We start from the raw sequence: 22104 nt of genomic DNA, 5'->3' as shown, positions 1-22104 counted from the left end.
ACCATTACCAGTATCTGAATCCCGTTATAACACTGGCAGCAGTATGTTGCCATTGTGAAATACATATCCTGCCAGGAGGGGTCATTGGACAGATATCAGCTGATGGTGGTAGTTGGTTTTAGGCTGGACTTTTCAGTGACTCAAAGGAATTAGGTGACCAAATTCTATTGATTTTCTGTGTGTTGGCTGCATGACCCCCTTAGGCTCCTTTGAAAATCCCAACCTTAATCAGGGTCCAGAACCGGGCATTGGTTATGCTCCGTGCCTGTGTCCAGTGCTGCTGCAGAACGCTAATGATTAAAATCTTAGCCATGTAATAAGAGACACAAGTCACTTTTTATGTCCTCACTCCACTCTTTCCTCTCTTCATGTTAGGAATCTCTAACGAAGCCCAGTTTGTGTTTACTCTTCAGAGCATTGTTATGGCTCAGAAGCTAAAAGGAACGTTGTCCTTTATAGTGAAAGTAAGTGCAGCTTTAAACTGTCTACTTCTGCCTTCCTTTGGACCTGCGTAAGGGAGCTTGGCATGGATAGAAGGCACTGCTTTAGAGTGTCTCTGAAGCACCATTTCACCTCTGCTACACCAGCCCATTGTGCAACCTGGGAAGTATTTTACATGTACAAAAAGCATCCTGAGTCTAAAATGAGCATGTCCTGCAGTGTCACTCCTGGCAGTGTGTGACAGTTTTCAGGTTGCGCTGCTTGTTGTCAGCTAGCGGCTCACTACAGGGAGACACCTGCCTGGGAAGGAGGGTAGGTCAATCTCAATGTCACTGGCGAGCAGGAGATTCAGCTTTTCCTGATCAGTTCTACACTGACACTTAGGCTCCATAGCTCTAAGGGCTGGAAAAATGGATTGTAATTGGGTGTAATCCTGAGAGCAAGAGTGGAGCTGGCTAAGGGGTTTAAGCACCAAGCTCTGGCCTTTCAAAATCTGCTGTTTCTAGTGTAATTGCAACAAGTAGTCACATTAGTGACGTATTTGAACATAAAGCTGCAGTCCCAAATCCAAGTTAGACGGCCAACTCCGAGAGCCATCGTTGTGGTCTCAATTTTTATAAGCTCTGTTGCAAATCTACCCTTTTCCTAGGATAGGGAACAGATAATGTTCGTTTGCTTCTCAGGCTGTTTCCCAAATTGTGAAACTCGATCACAGTGTGATAGGCCAAATTCAGTCTGTTCAATCTTTATTTCAGCAGGACGTGGAGTTTAAAACTTGGCCACATCCGTCTGGTTCACTGGGTTTAAACTGTCCTTTAACCCCTTTAGTGCGTAGATGACAAATCCAAGCTCATCTCTCTTAATACGCTGGGTGGCCCAAAGTCAAATTCCCTAATTGTGGCAGTAACTCCACCCCTCAGTCCCTGGCTAGCCCTTCAGGCAGGAGCCTTAATGGGATGCTTAACCTGAGAGAGAGTCAGTGAAATCTCATCCATGCCTCTGTGTGGTTGGTTGGGGTAGGCACCCTCTTTTGCTGCCTCTGGGCTTCCCTTCATCTCCTTTCCTTTGACCTGTTGCAGAATGATGACGGTTCAACCCATGAAAAACTAGATTTCAAATTGCACTTCAGTTGCGCTTCATACTTGATCACAACGCCTTGCTATAGGTAAGTGCCACCCGAAGGGGCTTCAACATTCCCTCTGCACCTCGTGGCATTAGCACCCACATGAAGCTTTGGTCATGGGCCAGCTTTGCAGATGCGCAGCATGTTCCTGACTTTCCCAGCCAGTGGTTGCTTCTATTTGTAGTTTTTCTGTTCTGAGGAAAATGTAACCTACTCCTGACTTAAAATATATGTCCTCCCATCCCCCTTTACCCCGACACAGCATAAATCGTGGTGTGTGATGGGCTAGCAAATGTAGGTCACTGAATAAGCAGCATATTTTTCTCCTCCTCCCTGTTTCAGAGATCATAGGGGTACCCTGAGACAGCTGGAGGCTAGATCCCAGTTCCACTCCTAAACCGGAGTCTCCTGCTAGATTGTAATTGTATATGAGCTGCTGCACGATTAGACTCATTAAAGCCACATGGTGCTGTCACGAAAGAGCTTAGCGTGGGCTTGTAGTCTAAGGGTATACCATGATCCCTCCTTCATGTTTTTGCAGTGATGCTTTCGCCAAGCTGCTGGAGTCGGGGGATCTGCACATGAGTTCTATAAAATTAGATGGAATTAGTATTTCTTTCCAACATCTACTAGCAAAGATTTGTTTTTATCATCATTTTTCAGGTGAGTTCCTAACACAGAACCTGCTGCAAGGTTTGTTGTTCTGAAATTACTATGCAAGGGACGAGCTTGGCCAAGGGAAGGTAGATGCTCTTAAGCTCTAGATCATTGATTCAAACTCAGTCCAGGTGAAGCCAGTTTGGAGGAAGGAATCTTGGCCCAGTGTTAGTAGACGTGTCCCTGTCCCAGAAGGAACTAATTAAAGCCTGAACCGTTCGTCCAGTTCAGTGAGCCAGTGCTGCTGGCTCTGTGGAGAGAATACTTCAGCCACCAGTGCTGTCAATCACCAGCACTACATTTAATTGGAATGGGAAGAATTTAGCTTTATATCTTGGAGTAATTGCAAATTCTAAATGACTAGACTCAAGTGGAATGTGTTCACCACATCCTGGTGCCCAGCAGTTCTTCACCAAAGCTGCTTGGCTTTAAGATGGCAAGTGTGTGTTAGGCTAAATTAACAGCTTTTGGATCAATATGCTCTTTGCTGCAGGAAGGTCAGTTTTGTGAAGTCAACATCATAATTAAACTTGATATGCCAAAATAACCCAAAAATATGAACAAGCAAATTGACATCCAACCACCTTAACTCATGGGGCAGATTGCTGTCAGCGGGATGGTCCCAGACTGCGGCTGTATTTACTCTTTTAGGAGAAGGTAGAACAATCTGTTAAATAAAAATGACTGCTTTCTTCTGTAGTTGTGGAACGAGTTGACTCTTGTGCATCAATGTACAGTCGTTCTATCCAAGGTCATCATGTCTGCCTACTGGTAAAAAAGGTGAGTGCTCCATACGGTTCGGCAATGGCGCAGTCAGGTGGAAACTAGCTTATCTGGGAGCCTTTTTACAGTTTTAAGGCAAAGGTGGAAATATTCCCAGTTCATAAAAATCTTACAGGGTGGGATTCAGGGTGGCTTCATTCAGCCAGCACAGCTGCTTGGGAGTGACCCTGGTGAGCCCCCTCTGCCTGGGCTGACATGGACAAACCTCTGTTCATGCTGTCCTGTGACTGAATGAACAGGGGCCAGTGCCATTGTGCAGGGCACGTCCTACTACAAGAGGCGAATTAAGGTTTCCTGGGGCCCTGGGCCAGAGCAAGTGGGGAGGGGGGGAGCACCCCTTCGGCCTGCAGCTCCGCCCCCATTCCACCCCTGTTCCACCCAAGATCTCCCCTCATTCTGCATCCCCACAACCCCTTTTGCTCCTTTCTCCTCCTCCTCCCCTCCCCTGCTTCCCCTGTCCCGTGGTTTCTGATGGGGTCTGGGGGCGCTGGGGATTCCCATGCCTGGGGCTGCTGCCGCAGAGCAGGGTCGGGGCACGGGGGCTTCCCCAGGGACCAGGGCACCCCAGTTGGCCAAGGCCCCTGGGCGCAGGCCCCATTGGCTCAGTGGCTAATCCGCTACTGCCTATCACCCTCCCAAAGAACAGACCTAGGGCCTGCCTGGGCTCCTGCTGGGAGTAGAATTGTGTCCTTACTAAAGGAAGGGTTGACTGACTGACTGACCTTTTTTTAAAGGGAGAGAATTCAGTATCTGTTGACGGAAAATGTAATGATTCCACTCTGCTGAGCAACTTGCTGGATGAGATGAAAGAGACGTTATCAAAGTGCTGAATAGTCTTTATAAATATTGCAACTACAAGAGATGCACTTAACGAAGTGTAAGACAAACAGATCCAAGTGTTACGTTCCTCCCTCGTACGCATGTACTATCCTGGGGCACATGCTTTTCAGTTAACTCCACCATTGTTTAGACATTTGAAGGCTCTGTTACCTTTTTTTATTTGGAATCTTTTTACCAACTGTGATGTTAACCCTTTCCAGCCCGGTGAGATCCTGACATGTTTGAGGGGTTATTTATTCAGCAGTTCCCAGCAATCCAATACACCCTGCCTCCCATATGGAGCAGAACGTTATCAGTAGCATTGTTAACGTAGAAGGTTGCCTTGGCCCTTGTCAATGGAACATGTCTGCTTTAGTAGGTGTATGTTTTTAGCAGAGGCTGATGTTGGACTTGAAGGCAGCCACCTCCTACTCTCAAGCTCACTTGGTCCTGAGTATCAACCTCCTTGATATCGTAAGAGCTAATCAGTAGGCACCTGGTAAGAGTTTGGGACACTCCTGCGTTTCTGCTTATGGCAGCTGCCTAGGGCCTTACCTTCTGTTAATGACAGCTAAAACATGGGCTGAGAAGTGTTTGACTCCTTAGTCCTCTCTGCTCCTGTTCATCCCCAAAACAAGGCCTATTAAACATCTCCACATAAGTGATCTCTGCTGACGTGCTTTGTAAAGTCCACTGAAATTTCACATTCCTGAAAAGTTAGAATGTAGCAAAGAAACTGGAAATCCAGAGGTTTTTTGTTCCGGTTTTTTATCTTGTTTATAATGTGGCTCACCAGATGAGGTTGACCAGTAGCAGCTTGGAGAAACTGTCACCAAAATACCGCCTGCTCCAAAACGTTTGTCCCTGTATTATCAGTGTTGAGAAGCGATAATGTGTTTAGTTGGTCCCTGGAGCATTGTGCTGGCCCTGCTTTCATGAAGGTAGATTCGGACATAGCCAGGTCCCAGCAGCCAAGGTATAATTGGGGCCATGCGGGAGGGAAGAGCGGGAGTGGATGGAGAACACTACACACTTGTGTTTGTGGTACGAGTTACTACGAGGGTATAAAGGATAAAATAACTCCATTCTGTGCTGTTGAGAGTTCACCTGGAATCACTGACTGGAAAGGGAGTTTTCTGTACAAATGAGGACTGTGCTCTTAACTGGCATCACTTTCCAAAATCTCTCATTTGTAACTTCCTTGTGCTGTTCTATTTCCAGCAGACTTGGAATGCACTAAACGGTTATTACTTTGAGCTGTGGGTAAAGAACTGTCAATTGCTACTACCAGAAGGGCCCCGGTGGAGGAGATAGACATGGACAATGTCTGCACTTAAGTTTTTGGCAACTTCCTCCCTCCTACAAATGTCAGTGTTGCACAGCAGACTGATGATAACCCTACAGACCGGGGACAAAGGGTGAGACCAGAACTCGATCCCAGTCTTACCTTTTGTTAGACACATTGTGCCTCTTCACACTCTCCCCATGTTAGGGCGTTTTCTGAAGGCTCTGCTGTGGTTTTAGTGCTAGGACCAGCACTGTCTGCTGTCTGATTGCACTTGTGTACTGCCGGAAGCCTTTCGCAGCAGGCTCCTGAGCTGGTGAAGTGGTCTGGTTTGGTAATGACGCTCAACCTCCCTTGGTTAGCCAGTTTGTGTATTAGAAACTGAACATATTACAATTGTCTTAAAGGATAATAATGTTCCTTAATTAGTGGGGGTGGGGAATTAAAAAATTCCTGGATAAAAACTGTTACTTTAGCATGTAGAATCTTCTCTTAAAGAATCCTGTGCAGTGATTCTAGACCTTTGAAACTGTCTGATGTGTTATATTAAAGAATTTATTTGCTATCAACATTCCCTTACGAAGAAAGACCACAAGCTGCTGTAACAATTTTGTGTCAAGATGATCTAATAAAATTTCAAAACAAAAGTTAATTTTGATTTTTGTAATACTTTTCTAGTCTTACAGCCTTTTATTAAGATTGGTAGATGAGGTTTTTATGAACCATTTTCAAGAGATCATTTTAGCTATCACTGAAATTGCAGCCAGTTCTGGGGTGGAGTACAGAAATTCATTAATGCAACTGAAGTGGCAGGGAAACTTTTATGCAGGCATTTGGGTAAAAAATTATTTCCTGCTGTCCAGTGGCTTGACGCATTTTGATTAAATCACCTTTGAGTTACGTGTGTAAAACATGATGATGTATAGAAGTATAACATAGCGCTCTACTGATAGTTTCTAATGTTTAATTTCCCTTACACCTAATATATTCTACATGTTCATTTAAAAAATTGCAGCTCAGCAGTCTATCACTGTGGTGGTGGGGATTCTGTATTTGTGCCATCCAGTAGTCTTCCTGTTCACAAGTGTGTTGTGCCAAGTCTCAGACATGCTGGCCTTTATCCCTTGGAGGCAGAAGAAACAAAAACCCATCAGTGCTCAGACTGGTCTGAAAAGCACAGCTAGGCCCATGTGATGAATGGAACTAGTGCAGTCTCTTTGAGTACCCAGGAAAGGAAGTGGCAGTAGAGGAAACATCATTTTGAAGCAAAGGGCTACAGTCTGCTATCTGCAATGAAACTCAAGCTGGGAGAAAGATGGCCTGTTTACAGATACTCCAACTGGGAGCAAGGAAAAGTGCTCTCAGATGGTTGGAGCCTTCATAACCACAGTGCAGAAAGGCTTGTTTATCTTTACTGTGGCTTCAGTTTTGAGGGCAGAGAAAACAGAACTCTGTTCCAAGATGCCATAGGGCAGCAGGGAAGGGTTTGATCTAAAAACTGCCATTTAATAAAACAGCCACAATTAAGAGGTGAGATGCATTGGCAGAGCTGCAGGGGGGCAGCAGGGAGCAGGCCTGTCCTGGCATCAATCCCATGGTTAGAGGAGCACTGATGCCCCCTCTTATGCATTTGCAGCTAAGGGCAAATGGAAACCATGCGGAAGCAGAACGTGAGTGTAGCTGGTGTGAGGATTATGACTTTTGCTAACCACTCTGCATTTTAAATCCAGCTTCTGCCTTTCAGACTCGGACACCTGCTGGCTCCAGCTCCACGTACTGGGTAGTTTTAATTCGCTTTTCCCTTAGGAAATACCCTCTGTCCCCTCTTCTACTCGTTTTTAGACTTCAACTCCTGCTAAGGCCCCACAAACAATGGCAAAACACATACAAACCATTAACTTCCAGGAGGCTGAACAAGGGACCCCAGTCATCGTCCTTGTTCCCCAAATGTCTGCAAACTGCATCTTCCACTGCTCTGTGCAGGCCAATAACCTCCAGCAGTACTGCCTATTGGAGAGCCCTTCCTGTGGTGTCTACACTAGCGATTCTGCTAAACATGTGTCACCAAGCCACCCCCCATCTAAGGCCAACAGAGCCGGCCCCGGCTCCATCTCATCTGTCCCTGGTGAGCAGGCCCACACCATGGTTAGAATGCTGGCAAACGCCAGCTCCTGTCTCTAGCAGTGCTGCTATTGGCCAGGGAGACCCAGAGGAAAAGGTCAACTGTAGCCACAGCCCCTAAAGCTGTAAGAAATCCTCTATTTGCAAACTTACTTTTAAAGTTTAGCATTGCTGGGCTGTAGGGAAGGGAGAATAAAACATTCAAGATTAATAATTTTCTAGTAAATGCAATACTGCAGGGGCTGAAAGGGGCACGGGTGCCCTCTCTCAGTGGAAGGAAATATGCTAAACACAGTCCCTATTAAAAGCAACAACTCTTCAATCTGTGAAGATTTTCTGCCTCCTTTAATCTAGAGGGTCGTGACTGGTCTCAGCAGGAAGTACTAGGCCCAAGACTAGCTTTGGCCACAAAAGTGACTGCGAAGCCAGGGCTCCTACAGCGTGGGCAGTAGTGCAGCCTAGTGGCCAAGAGCTGCATTTACCTAAACGGTGCTCTGCTTGCCCGTCCTGGGACGGGGCACTAGGGGCTACGCTCAAGGGGGGAGGGGGAAGAAGCAGGGAGGAAAATCTGAATTCAGTGGGGTTGTATATAGTTCTCTGGCTTCACCATGCCACCTCAATACTAAAGTAGACTTGTCTGTTCTCAGAGTTATTAAAAGTTGCATGAAACTGTACCCCCCACCCCCCACTGCTTCCAAGGATGGTTGCAATGTGCTGCTGAGGGCAGGAGGCGGCCCATAGGGCAGGAGCAAGGTGGGAGGGAAATGATAATCTAGCTCTTTTATATAGCCCCATCCCCCAGAAAAGATTCCCCTCAACACTGAGGCCCTTTTGCTGAAAGAGCAGGAGGCTGGCTACAGTTTATGCTCAAATTAACAAGTCCTCTTCCTGGTGCCTGCTTACCTGGTGGATGTGCAATTGCTGAAAGACAAAGATGCTTATTAGAGAGCTGGGTAATAGCTGAGCACTGCTGTCAAAAACCAACCCCTGCCCCTAATCCTCTGAGCCAGAAAACTAGCTTGCTCTCACCAGACTAGGATGGAGGCTAGTTATCCTGGGATTACAGGTCAGTATGGTAGAGCCCGTTGACCCCAGACAAGGTCAGAGCCCCATCATGCTGCACACCGAGAGACAGTCCCTGCCCTGAAGAGCTGACAGTCTAAACAGACCCTGGGTGGAAGGGGGAACAGTCCCAGAGAGAAGTCACTTGCCCCAGCTGTCTCAGTGATGGAGCTGGGAATCCCAGCCAGTGGCCTACCCTCTGGAGCATACTGCTTCTGCACTGACCAGCTGTACGCAGCACAGTCAGAATATGAATTAAGCAGAGTGGTCACTGTAGGATTGAAAGGCCTGGTCCTAATCCCACTTCCCAAAGCAATGGGAGGTGACTGACAAAGCAGTGGATGGAGAATATAGCTGCCCTATGCCTCGTAGTGGCAGTAACAGCTCATTTCTCATCCATAGGTGTTAAAAGGACTGAGCCCAGGAGAAAAGAACGCTTAGCAGCCTGAAGGATCAGTCCTCTTCTAAGGAACTGGGTATATCTCAGTGCTGGAGGAGTGCTCAGCAGCATGGGCCTGGAGTGCTTCATGGGATGGGATTTGTGGCAGCTGGCTCCCTAGGCTGTGTGAAAGGAATCTCTGCCCTTCAGGGAGGGTCACTGAAGCCAAACAGACACTCACAGGAAGCCTGGGATCCTTCTCAAGGCAACTAGCCACCTTGCTGATTGTCTGAGGAGAAAACCTGAGATTAGAGGGCCTTCAGTTCAGAGGAAAGCATACCAAGTTCATCATGGAGCCAGGCTGCAAGGCCCCTACCAGGTCCCCCTCCAGCCCACCGCCTCTCTCCCCACCCTGCACTGCCACAGGAAGGGCTGGAAAAGGGGTTGCAGCTCCCCATCCGGGCTCAGAGGGTTGAGCCACCAACTGAGGGAGTTTCTCCTTCACTTGTACAGAATCTGCCGTCCTGTTCAGAGCACAGCTCCTGGAAGGGGCAGTCTTGGTGCCTGCAGCCCTGAGTTAATGGCAAATTGTTCCACCAGCTGACACTGATCAATGCAGGTAGAGATCTGCTACTACCTCCACTGGGCGTAAGGCTCTGCTCCTCAGATCTGGTTAGGTCCCTGACTCCCACTGATTTCTGAGCCAGAGAGACGTGATTCACCTGAGGAGAGAACTGAACCAGGTCTTCAAAGTCCTAGGCTAATGCCCTGACCACCAGGCTAGGCCCAATTCAGCTCTCACCTATCCTGGTGTAACTCAGTTGCAGTCAATGGAGTTACCCCTGATTTATAACTGTCAGTGAAAGGAGAATTTGACCCCAAGGTAGCAGCCCTTCCCCCTTCTGCAGCACAGATGCCTTCAATTTCCCATTAGAAACCATCAGCCCAGGGGTCATAGAAAGGGCTGCACCATTTCACGTCCCTGTTTCCCTACAGGGAGTCACCAGAGTGGAAAATATTAGCGGTAGATAGAAAATATCTGCTATTGGTCCTGGAGTCTTTCCAGCTGGTAAGGAAAAAATGCCCCACTTACTGGTATATTTCATTTCTGAAAAAGAAGAAACACACAGTGAAATAGGAATGTCAGGGATTCCCCCAGCTGTTGAATGGTGGGTTCTCCCCTCGCCCTTGCTCTGGGACTCAACCTTATAGACAGGGTCTGAGCCGGCCCAGCATGGTCCCCGAGTGAGCACAGCGTGAAAGGGCTGGGCGGGAGGCAGTACACAGACAACCCACTACTGCCCTGATGGCTGCCAAGTCAGGCCTCCAGATCAGCCAGTGGAGTTCCACTAGAATAACCCCCAGAGAGCAGAGCTCTGAACCTGGGCAAAGGTTTCCAGCAGCAAATGTTAAACTACCACTGGCTTTCTCGTGCAAGAGAAGAGGAAATCCAGAGCCTACCACCCCAGTGCTACCTCTTACAGTAACAGCTATTCTACAGGGACAGAAGCTCAGTGCTTTCCCAGGCACGGTGTTTTCAACATCTTTCCTCCCCTGCAAAAGTATCTGAACAGGGCTGCTGCCTCCCTGCTCCCATCTCAGAGCCACACGGGGTTTTAAGGTAACATTCTGTTTAGGGGCCCATCATTTTCTCCCTGTCCTCAGCCATCAGTGCATGGCTCTGCTTTCCTGGCACAAGGGCAGCTGAGCTGCCCAAAGCTACGTCGCTGCAGGCCGTGCAGATGCTGCGAGCAGAAACCAGAACAGCATCCCCACCCCCATCGACGCCTGCCCTGTTAGATGAGGGACAAAAGAGGGTCAAAGTAGGGGTATGGCTACACTCACACTTTACAGCACTGCAACTTTCGCGCTCAGGGGTGTGAAAAAACACTCCCCTGAGCGCTGCAAGATACAGCGCTGTAAAGCGTCAGTGTAATCAGGGTGGCAGCGCTGGAAGCACGGCTCCCAGCGCTGCACGCTACACCCGTAGAGGATGTGGTTTACGTGCAGCGCTGGGAGAGCTCTCTCCCAGCGCTGCCGCTCCGACCACGCTCACATTTTGCAGCGCTGCCGTGGCAGCGCTTTGAAATTCCAAGTGTAGCCATACCCTAGCTCTTAAATCTGGGTCCTCTCCAACCCTGGTGCATTTTCCCCAAACTGCCCCCCACCGCTGGTTAGGGTTTTCATTCTCCACCACTCGCAATCTTTCAAGCAGGAGTGGATGTTTTTCTAAACGATCCACTCTATTTCAAACAGGTCCCATTCAAGTTACGCATGTGAGTAAGGGTTCCGGGAGCAGAGCCTTGTACTGTATTTGGAAAGCTCATTAAAAACCCTCTGTAATGAACTAAAAACCTAAACCAACACCATCCACAAGGCCTTGTCTTCACTAGGAAGATGTTTTTAACCTCTTTCTCCTAGTGTAGACATGGCCTTAGTGACAGATCCTGGAAAGCCGAACACTGAGCTGACACTTACATGTAATCAAAAAGGCCTTTCAAGGCTGCTTCCCATTCTTCTGATGATCTGTTGAAGAAAAGGAAGGTTTGAACACACCTGTGAATAAGTGGATGGTTAGAGGGGTGGGGTAAGGACTTTTTGTTAGGTGTCTCTCTTATAATGGGGCTACCTGGTTAATCAACAGCCCTGTTAATAATCTAGTCTCTTTAAAGAAGACATATATTTCCTCTGCCCTCTCTTAGGCAGTTACCAACGTTCCTGGGTACAGCCCAGCCACAGGGCTCAGCCGGAGCTGATGGGCAGTTCTCTCTCACACAAACACACACACACACGCTCCATATAAAGACGTGCTCCCTACTCGCAGTTATATCCAAAGCAAGCTGGTCTGGAGACGTTACAATTCATGCAGGAGACAGCGTCATATCTAAAGATTCCTGTAACATACAAGAGTGACACTGACTGCGTGGGGAAGTCACCTGTTAGACATATCAGCAGTAACTTCTGGTCGCTGCTGGAACAGTGGAGATTATAGGTCTGGGGTGAAATCCCAGTCCCCCGTGAAGTCCATGGGAGTTCTGCCATTAACTTTAATGGGACCAGCACTGATTTGGGCGGATTCACTGTCATGCTTTTTGTTTAGATCAGGGGTCTCAAAAGGTGGAGGTCACGCCCACCCTGCTCTCCCCACATGGCTAAGTGGAAGGGGGGCTGCAAGGTGGAAAGAGCTGAGAACCACCGAGCTAAACCATTAATAATGAACCCCGCAACCCCCCTGACTTACCACAGTGACGTTCACACTCCAGTCTGCCTAGGGAACACAGAGATTGCATTAGCATTAAAGAGCCCTTGTTTCAACTGCTCACCATTAACAACAGGCACTAAAGACACTATCGACTGTTCTTATCTGGCCCTCAGACAGCAGAACCTGAGTGCCTCCTACTCTTTGTTATATCCTCCCCCCCCCCTCCCCCCGTGTGGAGCAGTGCTACTATCCCTGCTACACAGACGGGAAACTGAGGCACAGAGACTAAGGAACTTCTCCAAGATCACAAAGGAAGTTTGTGGCAGAGCAGAGAATTGAACCTGGGTCTCCGAAGTTCCCAGTTAGTGCTCTAACCACTTGGCGCTGCTTCCTCAGTGCTCTCTGGTGTGAAAACTAGGACCTGCTTCTCTGCCCGTGATCTTACTTATCCCCTCCCCTCAAGCACTGTAACGCCCTCATTTTCCCTGGAGTCACAGTTCTCATGGTGTCAGGCAGGCAGTTCAAAGCGCAGCTCTGCTTCCCCTTAGCCCTACCGCAAAGCTGGAGACCATCCCTGACCTACTGAGAAATCTCCCCTCAATGGCCCAGGATGAGATCTCCTTTCTAGGCCCCAGGATCTTCTGCAGACTTGCTGAGTCCCGTCCTGCCCTGACAGCTCCTCCATCCCCAGCCCACTTGGCGATTCAGAGATACCACCTGCCATCCTGCCCCTTCCCCACCGTGCTCTAGGAGCTCTTGCTCTGAAATTGCCCTCACTGTCTGATAAAACCCCTCCCTTCCCCTGACAGCCTCGTGTCAACACTCAGCAGTCCCCTCCCTTCACAACACTCGTGTTCACCTTCGCACTCTTCCACTCCCTCTTTACCGCAGCTACACGTGCTACCAACAGAGACCAAAGCGGAGGGTGTGGCACGCAGAGGAAGGGGAAAAGGCTCACTTTCAATGATAGCTCTCTGCAGCAGCTGGATCTGGTTCTGAAAAACAGCATGCAGGCGTTGAGGGAGAATACCTGAAAAAAGAGAGCGATGTAAGTTGTTTGGGGCGGGGGCCGTTATTTACTTTGTTTGTATGGCACCTAATGCAGAAGGCCTCTGACCTGCTTAGCAGGTAGGTGCTGCCACAACATGTGTGTTAAATCATACATGGGGCCCTACCAAATTCATGGCCATGAAAAACGCATCACAGATTGTGAAATCTGATCTCCCCCCGTGAAAGCTGATCTTTCGTGTGCTTTTACCCTATACCAGGGGTCCCCAACGCAGTGCCCGTGGGCCCGTGTCCCGATGTTTTTGGATGACGCCACTTGCCACTGACAAAGCAATGTCATCCAGAGGTCGCCGCTGAATTTTGGCGGCATTTCGGCGGATGCTCTACCGCTGCCACGGTCCTTTGTCTGGCGGGCGCCAGACGAAAAGGTTGGGGACCACTGCCCTACACTATACATATTTCATAGACCCATAGACTCATAGGTCAGAAGGGACCAATATGATCATCTAGTCTGACCTCCTGCACAAGGCAGGCACAAAACCCTACCCATCCACTTCTATAACAACCCCTAACCATGACTGAGTTATTGAAATCCTCAAAATTGTGATTTGAAGACCTCAGGCTGCAGAGAATCCACCAGCAAGCGACCCATGCCCCACGCTGCAGGGGGAGACCAGCGTTTCTCAAATTGGGGGTCCCAAAAGGGAGTTGCAGGGGGATCGTAAGGTTATTCTAGGGAGGTTGCGTTATTGCCACCCTTACTTCTGCGCTGCCTTCAGAGCTGGGCGGCCGGAGAGTGGAGGCTGTTGGCCGGGCGCCCAGCTCTGAAGGCAGCGCCCTGCCCGTAGCAGGGCAAAAGTAAGGGTGGCAATACCATACCACGCCCTCCTTACTTCTGCACTGCTGCTGGCGGCAGCTCTGCTGGGCTCTCCAGCTGCCCAGCTCTGAAGGCAGCGCCACCACCAGCAGCAGCGCAGAAGGGCAGCAGTACCACAGCCCCCCCACAATAGCCTTGTGACACCCCCACTCCCAACTCCTTTTTGAGTCAGGACCCCGACAGTTACAACACCATGAAATTTCAGATTTAAATCGCTGAAATCATGACATTGACCATTTTAAAAATCTTATAACCGTGACATTGACCAAAATGGACCGTGAATTTGGTAGGGCCCTAATCGTAAGTTAGAGCTCCAGTGGCTCACGTATTCCTGGCCATAATTCAACTTTGTTCCTGAATCAATACAGCCGACTCTAGCTGATTTTATTTCCCCTTAGTGATTCTGCCAGCTTTTTGGAGGCAATCAGAAAGTGCCTCTAGACAACAAGGGAGCACTCAGCTCAGTCTCGGGCCATCATTTAAACAGGTAACGTCTGTAACTCCCGACATGCATGTCAACATTGGGACATGGAAAATATCACTGAATGAAAGTGGGCCTAAGAAATTTGGATCCTCTCCCCAAAAGCGCGGCTTTAACCAGAATTCGCAGTGCTACGGACTAGGTTTGCTTCTGTCAGATCGTATGGGGAAAAAATATTCGTAAATTAGCACCCCATTTTGCAAACATTCACACATATGCTTAACTTCATGCCTGTGAGTATTCCCATTCAGGTCAGGGAGTGCTTAGAAGTTGAGTGCATACATGGTGGCAGAATCAGGGCCTCATTCCCCATCCATCCAGATCCTAACCCAAGTCCCTTGCATTTCTGCTATGCTTGTATCCTTGTCCCCTGAAAAAAAGCTTTGTCCTTCTCAGGGATGCTTACAAAGCTCATGAAACAATGACAATGTTGGCAGAAATTTGCTTTGTTTCAATTAATCTGTGGCTTCTAGTGATCCTGTTAGGTGAGAGAACGAAAGTGACCAATATTGTCCTATTGTTTCCTTGTGCTCCCTCATCTGTCTGCCTGTCAGCTCTTAGGGGCAGGGCTGGCTTTTCATTCTGCGTTTATACAGCCCCTAGCACACTGGGCCCAGGCCCGAGTGTGGCATCTACATGCTACCACACTACAATAAAAATAATACAAATAGAACTTCACTGCAGGCTACTCTATAATTTACGGTAAATCACAATAATAATTTATTGTATCTCCAGTAATCCCGGTATGGCAAATATTTCTGCCTTGCCTTGGATCTGTATTAAAGGTGGCCTGCACGAACTGGGTTTGTGGCTCTTTATGATGAAGATAGATGGGCAGCTTGAAAGTTTTAAAAATAAAAAAGGGAGGAAATCCTGCTTCCTCTTAACATTGGAAATGAAAGTTTTGTCATCTTGTTTTCCTAGAAGACTGTACAGATGTCTGGGGGACCAAGCTATGATACCAGAAATCATACACAAGTGAAACCTGATGAACTGGGGAGGGCAGTGATTTTTATTCATTTATTCATATATTTATTTTGTTCTTGCTAAAACTTATTTAATGAATCTCTTGAGAAATAACTGGGGAAAGGTGTCGTAAAGCTCCCACCACGCAGCACCAATACCTAGTCCCATGAGTCTTCTAGCAAAACCAGGGAAGACCGGATGTAGCATTCCTGATCTTTCCAGGGTGAAAAACCACACTTTTTTTGGATAAACAGTTTGGCTGTCTGGACACCATCAATAAAAAATGGCATAAAACCATTTTTTTCATCCATTAAGCCTCACACTGAAATGAACCTCATTCAAGTTATAGCACTAATGGATATATTTGGTCAGCAAAAAGGCACCTGTGAAATTAAATACAGAAGATGGCCCTGATCCCATGAGGTCTGTGGGAGTTTTGTATTCAACACCTCCCAAGATCAAGCCCCAACATCTATTTTTTTCCATTTTAATATATTTTCTCCCATTTATTTTCCATCCAGCTGCTGATAGTCATCACCATGTCCTGACTTAATGGCAAGCCCTGCAATGGAGACCCATTCCACTACTTCACTAGGCAACAGACATCCCAGATCACCAACCCTTCTGTACGACACATCCCCCTTTTCGCAAGTCAACTAACTTACCTGGTTGGTACGTTTTTCCACTCAACAGGACGTCAAGTTTTTCATACACTTTGGCTGCAATTTCATGCAGCTTATCCAGAGCTGGGAATGTAGAACAGAGAAAAGGAACGCCTTGAGGTCACTAGAAATATTGAGCACTTAGGCCTGATCAATGAAATTTCTGTTCAAAGTGACTGTGGTGCAGGCTACAGAATCTAGAAACATTGTTTAAAAGCTCTTCATCTGAAACCTATTTAAATACTGCGTTTGGGGCTTATGTGATTTGAACAGCCTTGTGTGAGTTCTCTGCACTGGAATCAGTTTCACTTCAAAACTACAAGCAAGTTGGTTTTCAGACAAACCCTTCACTTTTCCAGCACCGTCAATCCCAAGTATTCCAAAAATCTGGAGTGAGGAACCTGAAAATCATGATTTTTTTAAAATTATACATTTGCAGTTTTTTTTATTTGCCTTATTTTGTGAGCCTTTAGGGTATCTCCTGAACACATTTATACAACCATGAGGGGTAGGAACATACTTTAAAAAAACCACCATAAGGGAAAGCTGAGATTCTCCCATATTCATATGACTGCAGGAGCTGATGCTTTGAGCAAGAACAGCAAATATCATGGCAGCTGGTAATACAGTTTTGATGAACATGGCATTGGCTGAATTAAAGATAACTAAGCCAGTCAGAATGCAAATGAAATGCCGAACACAGAGACTATTACAGAAATAAGGATAGGTGATCAGGAATATTTTCATAGAATGACCACCTCTGTCTTAGAAAATGTGGGTTTACTTTGCCGTGTATTTTTAACACGGCTCATTTTCACCTGGGAGATTATTTAGCAGCAGGAGGCCTATATCTGGCTGTGGCATCGCCATATTGTATCAATATCATCTCTTATTTTAATGAAGATTCCAAAAAATAACCAACCTTTTCTGATTCCAAAGAAATGAAAATGACATTGGAGCAGTCCCTGGGAAGTAACGTTAAAAACTCAATTTAAAACAGAAATGCTCTGAATGCTACAATTCGTCAAGCTCAGAACCATTTAACAGATTCCAAACTTTTAGTAAACTAGTCTCTCTTTGCAGAGCCAGGTAAAATTTCCACTTGTAACTATTCCTGTTGAATCCAGAGGCGGCTTTATGTTTTTTGCAGCTCCAAGCACGGCAGTCAGGCGGCTTTCAGTGGCGTGCATGCAGGAGGTCTGCCGGTGCCACACCTTCGGTGTCCCCACCGCTGAATTGCCACCACCGCCACAGGACCAGCGGACCTCCCGCAGGCGCACCTCCGAAAGCCGCCTGACTGCCGCCTTCAAAGCGCCCCAGAGGCCAGCCCCCCGTGGCTTGCCACCCCAGGCACACGCTTGGTGGGCTGGTGCCTGGAGCCGCCCCTGCTTGGATCTGTGCTAATGAAGGGAAGGCACAATCAAAGGCTAAGGGACAAGGTAAAACAGAAACAATCTTTTCTCCCAAGAGATGTTCATCTGCTCCTTGAATTAATAGTTGGAATAGGAAAGACTGACATGCATGATGGCAAATGAACTGAATGGGGCCTAGGGAGGAAGGGAAATGAGATTAAAATGACATAAACATACATCAAAAAGCAGAAGTGCAAACCACAGGCCCTGATTGTCTTGTTTATACTGTGCAGCGGAAGATTACAGTCCCAAGAGTTATGGGCTCAGATCCTCAAAGGCAGCAGTTATCAACCTGGGGTACGCACACCCCTGGGGGTACACACAGCTCTTCCAGGGGGTCCATCATCCCATCTAGATATTTGCTACTAGCACTAGCCAAGACAGCACAAACTAAAATTTCATGCAGACAATGACTTGTTTATACTGCTCTATGGACTATACATTGGATGTAAGTACCAGAATTATATTCCAACTGATTTATTTTATAATTATATGGCAAAAATGAGAACAGAAACAATTTCTCAGTAATAGCATCCTGTGGCACTTGTGTATTTCTGTGTCTGATTTTGTAAGCAAGTCGTGTTTAAGTGAGGTGAAACTTGGCGGTACACAAGACAAATGAGACTCCTGAAAGGGGGACAGTCGTCTGGAAAGGCTGAGAGCCACTGTTCAAAGGTATGTAGACTTCTAACTTCCATTACATCAATAGAAGCTAGGAACCTAAATACCTTTGAGGACCTGGGCCATGAAGCTTACATTTCACAGTGCATAGACTGGGATTGTACCCTGCGTTTTCCTTATCATAGCTTCATGTGATGGCTATTCATCCTACCCTTCCATACACCTCGTATAACACAGATTATCTCCAAATAGCATAAATTCCGGCTAGATTTCACCAGTTTGGAGTACATTTTAAGGTCAAGATTTGTAAGTATTTCAGTCATGTAAGAAGGGGTTTTGTCACGTTTCAATGAGACATTTAAAATCCCACTTGGTTTGTTTAAAAATCTCCTTCATTTAAAGTCCTAGCAGCAGAACTTCAGAAGTTCACATCCCATGTCAAATGTTGACATGGTTTTGCACAACTTCAATTGTCAGTTCAGTTTTGGGGTTTGGTTTTTTATTTCTTCCTAAGGGACAGATACTGATCTTTTCCCACCCAGGATCTTTCAAAAGGGACAAGTTCTTTTTTAGAAAGTGTGGCCTGTTGAGTAGATTGCAGGCCAGGCACAGCCCACCAGAACATTTCATAAGGCCCACAGCCTGCTTCAACACAATACGCTAACGGCTAATTCATTAGTGTTTTGTTATCATTTAGTTTATACAAATGTGTAAACAGACAATACTGTACATAGAAACAATCTATCTAAATACAAACGAAACAAGCTGAACTTAAAATATAAATCAATACAAATGACTTTAAATCTTATTAATACACCTCTACCCCGATATAACGCTGTCCTCGGGAGCCAAAAAAATCTTACTGAGTTATAAGTGAAACCGCGTTATATCGAACTTGCTTTGGTTCGCTGGAGTGCACAGCCCTGCTCCCCCGAAGTGCTGCTTTACCACGTTATATCCAAATTTATGTTATATCGGGTCACGTTATATAAGGGTAGAGGTGTATATGTAGAATGTTTGACCTACCCAAGGCTGTGCTTAGGTTCATGTGGTCCTCCTGTGTAATAAGGCTGGCCATCACTAGGGTACACCATTGGACTGGGACTTAAGAGACCTGGATTCAATTCCTAGCTAACCCTCTAGCCTTTTTAGCAGCTGTATCACATTGGTTACTCTCATTCAATTTGTGATCCATTATAAACCCCAGATCCATTTCAGCAGTGCTACCACCTAGCCAGTTATTCTCCATTTTGTAGTTGTGCATTCGATTTTTCCTTCCTATTACTTCGCACTTGTCTTTTGAATTTCATCTTGTTGAGTTCCGACCAATGCTCCAATTTGTCAGGCTCGTTTTGAATTCTAATCCTGCCCTCCAAAGTTCTAGGAACCCTCCCATCTTGGTGTCATCCACAAATTTTAGAAGCATCTTCTCCACTCCATTATTCAAATCATTAATGAAAATACCAAATAGTACTGGATGAAGGACACACCTCTGGGACCCCACTAGCTACGCCCCTCCAGTTTGATCACTACTCTTTGAGCATGGTCATTCAACCAGTTGAGCACCCACTTTACAGTAATTTAATCTAGAGTTATCATAAGCATCTTTCCCAATTCTGAACCTTAGCGTCCAGAAATCTGGGTGCCTAGCATGAACCTCCAAGCTTAATTACCAGCTTGGATCTTATCTTGCTGCCACCAGACAGGAATTACAGCGCCTGCCTCGCTCTGGTCCCCCAAACTTTCCCTGGAGGGACCCCAAGACTCAGAGGTCCTGATCTTACCACAATGGAAGTAACCCACCTTCCTTCCCCTCTCTCTCCCACCCAGACTTTCTTCTCTGGCTAACCTGAGAGTACTGGATGCAATCTCTTTACATCACCAATACCAAGAAGCATGTCACCTCTATTTCAACAAGAGACAAACCCCAAATACAAGGAAACAGAGATGATCCTATCTCTTCCCCCTTCCACCAACTCCCGGTGCTGCAGAGCTTACCCTCGCGTAGATCAACACAAAGAGATTCCCCTCCCCTTCGTTCCTTAGCCTACCCAGAGAGAAAACTCAAACAAGTCTTAAAAAGAAAACTTTATATAAAAAAGGAAAGAAGAAAGACATCAAAATTTTCTCTGTATCAAGATGACAATACAGGCTATTGCTTATATAGAAAAATATGAATAAACAGTCTGATCCAAAAAAGAATCCAATTTGAAAACATTCCAGCAGAGCTACACACATGTAAATACAACCAAAACAACATAAAAGCCTATATTGTTTTTCTACTTGTACTTACAATTTGGAAACAGAAGATTAGAAGATAGAAAGAACCTTCTCATAGCTGAGAGACAGACAAAAGACTCAGACCCCAAAAATTCCCTCCCTGACTTTTAACAATCCGGTTTTCTGATTGGTCCTCTGGTCAGGTGTTTGGTTCCCTTTGTTAACCCTTTACAGGTAAAAGAAACATTAATCCTTAGCTATCTATTTATGACAAGAGTGCTAGACCTCATTTCCCTTATGAGAATGTCACTTGGGACTGTGTCAAAAGCCTTACTAAAATCAAGATATACTGAATAATGGAAGGATTATAGGATTATCCTCCCCAGTGTTGCCATCTGGCATGAGATTTTGCCTTTTTCTTAAAGCCCCAGCTTCTGGAGTCCTGGGATAGGAACAGAATCGCAGCTTCTTTTTTCTTTCTTCTCATTTTTTTTAAAAGTACGTTTCTAGCCTTTATGGTTGGGGAGAAAATCTTGAAAACGTGACTCCCCTAATGGCAAATAAAAAGAACCTACCTAGCATTTATTCTTCTTCAGAAAAACTCCCCCTCAATTTTTATGCCAATCTCATAATTTCGGAGGTCTGAATTCTAATTTTGGAACACATGGGGGTTGGCAATACTGTGCCCCTATGCAGTCAGATGGGGCTACTCACGAATGGGAGGAGAGAGGCTGAGCAGTTGCCTATGGGAGATGTCCATAGGTTCTCTAACTAGGGGTGCTGGGGGTGCAGCGGCACACCCAGCTTGAAGTGGTTTCCATTATATACAGGGTTTACAGTTTGGTTCAATGACTTTCAGCACCCCCACTATTCAAATTGTTCCAGACCCCCTGGAAGTATCTAGAGGGTCTCTTTCCCCTCTGTAGCAATGGTTTTCAAACTTTTTTTCTCATGACCCAGTTGAAAAAAATTATTGATGCCCATGACCCAACGGAGCTGGGGATGAGGGGTGTGGGAAGGGCTCAAGGCTGGGGCAAAGGGTTGGGGTGCAGGGGTAAGGGGTGCATGGTGGGGATGGGAATGAGGGGGTTCAGGATGTGGGAGGGGGCTCTGGGCTGGGGCAGGGGGTTGGGGTGCATGAGAGGGTCAGGGCTCTGGCCTAGGGGTGCAGGGTCTAGGGTGAGGCTGGGGATGAGGGGTTTGGGGTGCAGGAGGCGGCTCTGGGTTTGGGGGGACTCAGGGCTGGGGCAGGGGATTGGGGCTTACCTTGGGCAGCTCCTGGTCAGCGGCACAGCAGGGGTGCTAAAGCAGGCTTCCTGTCTGTCCTGGCACCACGGACCATGCTGCACCCCAGAAGCGGCCAGCAGCAGGTTCAGCTCCTCGGCGGAGGGAGCACAAGCGGCTTTGCAGGGCTCTCATCCGCAGGCACCGCCCCTCCCGGCTCCCGACCAATGGGAGTGCAGAGCTTGGGGCAGCGGCAGCACACAGAGCCCGGGGCAGCGGCAGCACACTGAGCCCTGTGGCCCCCCTGCCTAGGAGCCGGACCTGCTGCTGGCTGCTTCCGGGGCACAGCACAGTATCAGAACAGGAAAGAACTAGCCTGCCTTAGCCAAGCAGCATTGCCAATGTTACTTCTGACAGTGCTGAAGGCACTCTGGTCGCGGCGGTGCTGACCAGAGCTGCCGCGACCCAGTGCCTTCCATTCTGCGACCCAGTACTGGGTCATGACCCACAGTTTGAAAACCACTGCTCTAGAGGATCTGAGAGGCACATACTGATCTCAGTGCATAAAGCCAAGTGCCCACAGGAGGTTCCTATCTTGAGAGACTAGGCATGGGGCTTTTCTCACTGAAGGCCTAGGACGGAAGGATGGGGCCCAGTAGACCCTCGCTTTCTCAGGGCGCCTGGAGGGCTTGCAAGGGCTCTCCCTTCTCGGGGGGGGCTGTGCTTAGGGGTGTCACTCCTGGATCCCAGAGTGGCTGAGA

The 22104-nt window shown here is 47.2% G+C and overlaps 2 protein-coding genes across 2 annotated transcripts in view; one reads left to right on the top strand and one right to left on the bottom strand.

The window, feature by feature from the left end:
* The window catches only part of AP3D1 (adaptor related protein complex 3 subunit delta 1), a 70897-nt gene extending 65137 nt beyond the window's left edge, over positions 1-5760 (top strand). Inside the window, exons 28-32 of the mRNA XM_032788080.2 lie at positions 376-464; positions 1521-1606; positions 2106-2227; positions 2922-3001; positions 3739-5760. Of these exons, the coding sequence (XP_032643971.1) occupies positions 376-464; positions 1521-1606; positions 2106-2227; positions 2922-3001; positions 3739-3834 (473 nt within the window). The 3' untranslated portion in view covers positions 3835-5760. The remainder of the gene's footprint in view (positions 1-375; positions 465-1520; positions 1607-2105; positions 2228-2921; positions 3002-3738) is intronic.
* A 298-nt stretch (positions 5761-6058) lies between these two features.
* On the bottom strand, positions 6059-21077 carry IZUMO4 (IZUMO family member 4). Its single transcript, XM_032788092.2, has 11 exons — positions 20834-21077; positions 15870-15950; positions 12831-12902; positions 11912-11938; positions 11489-11564; positions 11149-11196; positions 9764-9778; positions 8912-8959; positions 8133-8150; positions 7383-7405; positions 6059-6231 (listed from the first exon to the last, which is right to left on the bottom strand). Exons 1-11 carry the CDS (start codon positions 20877-20879, stop codon positions 6125-6127), a joined length of 561 nt encoding a protein of 186 aa, XP_032643983.1. The 5' UTR covers positions 20880-21077; the 3' UTR covers positions 6059-6124.
* Between the last annotated feature and the right edge of the window lie 1027 nt (positions 21078-22104).

The sequence above is a fragment of the Chelonoidis abingdonii genome, chromosome 11, assembly GCF_003597395.2.
Source record: "Chelonoidis abingdonii isolate Lonesome George chromosome 11, CheloAbing_2.0, whole genome shotgun sequence".
Lineage (NCBI taxonomy): Eukaryota > Metazoa > Chordata > Testudines > Testudinidae > Chelonoidis > Chelonoidis abingdonii.
This window is presented reverse-complemented; position numbering and strand designations above follow the sequence as displayed.

What these genes read in the sequence shown, in the direction of transcription:
- IZUMO4 (XM_032788092.2), bottom strand. Translation starts at nt 20,879, where the DNA reads ATGGACATCTCCCATAGGCAACTGCTCAGCCTCTCTCCTCCCATTC. An exon ending in TGCTTTGGATATAACTGCGA is followed by an intron (nt 11,197 to 11,488) that starts GTAGGGAGCACG and finishes TTTCTTCAACAG; the next exon opens with ATCATCAGAAGAATGGGAAG. An exon ending in AGCAATGCTAAACTTTAAAA is followed by an intron (nt 6,232 to 7,382) that starts GTAAGTTTGCAA and finishes TCTGCCTCCAAG; the next exon opens with GGATAAAGGCCAGCATGTCT.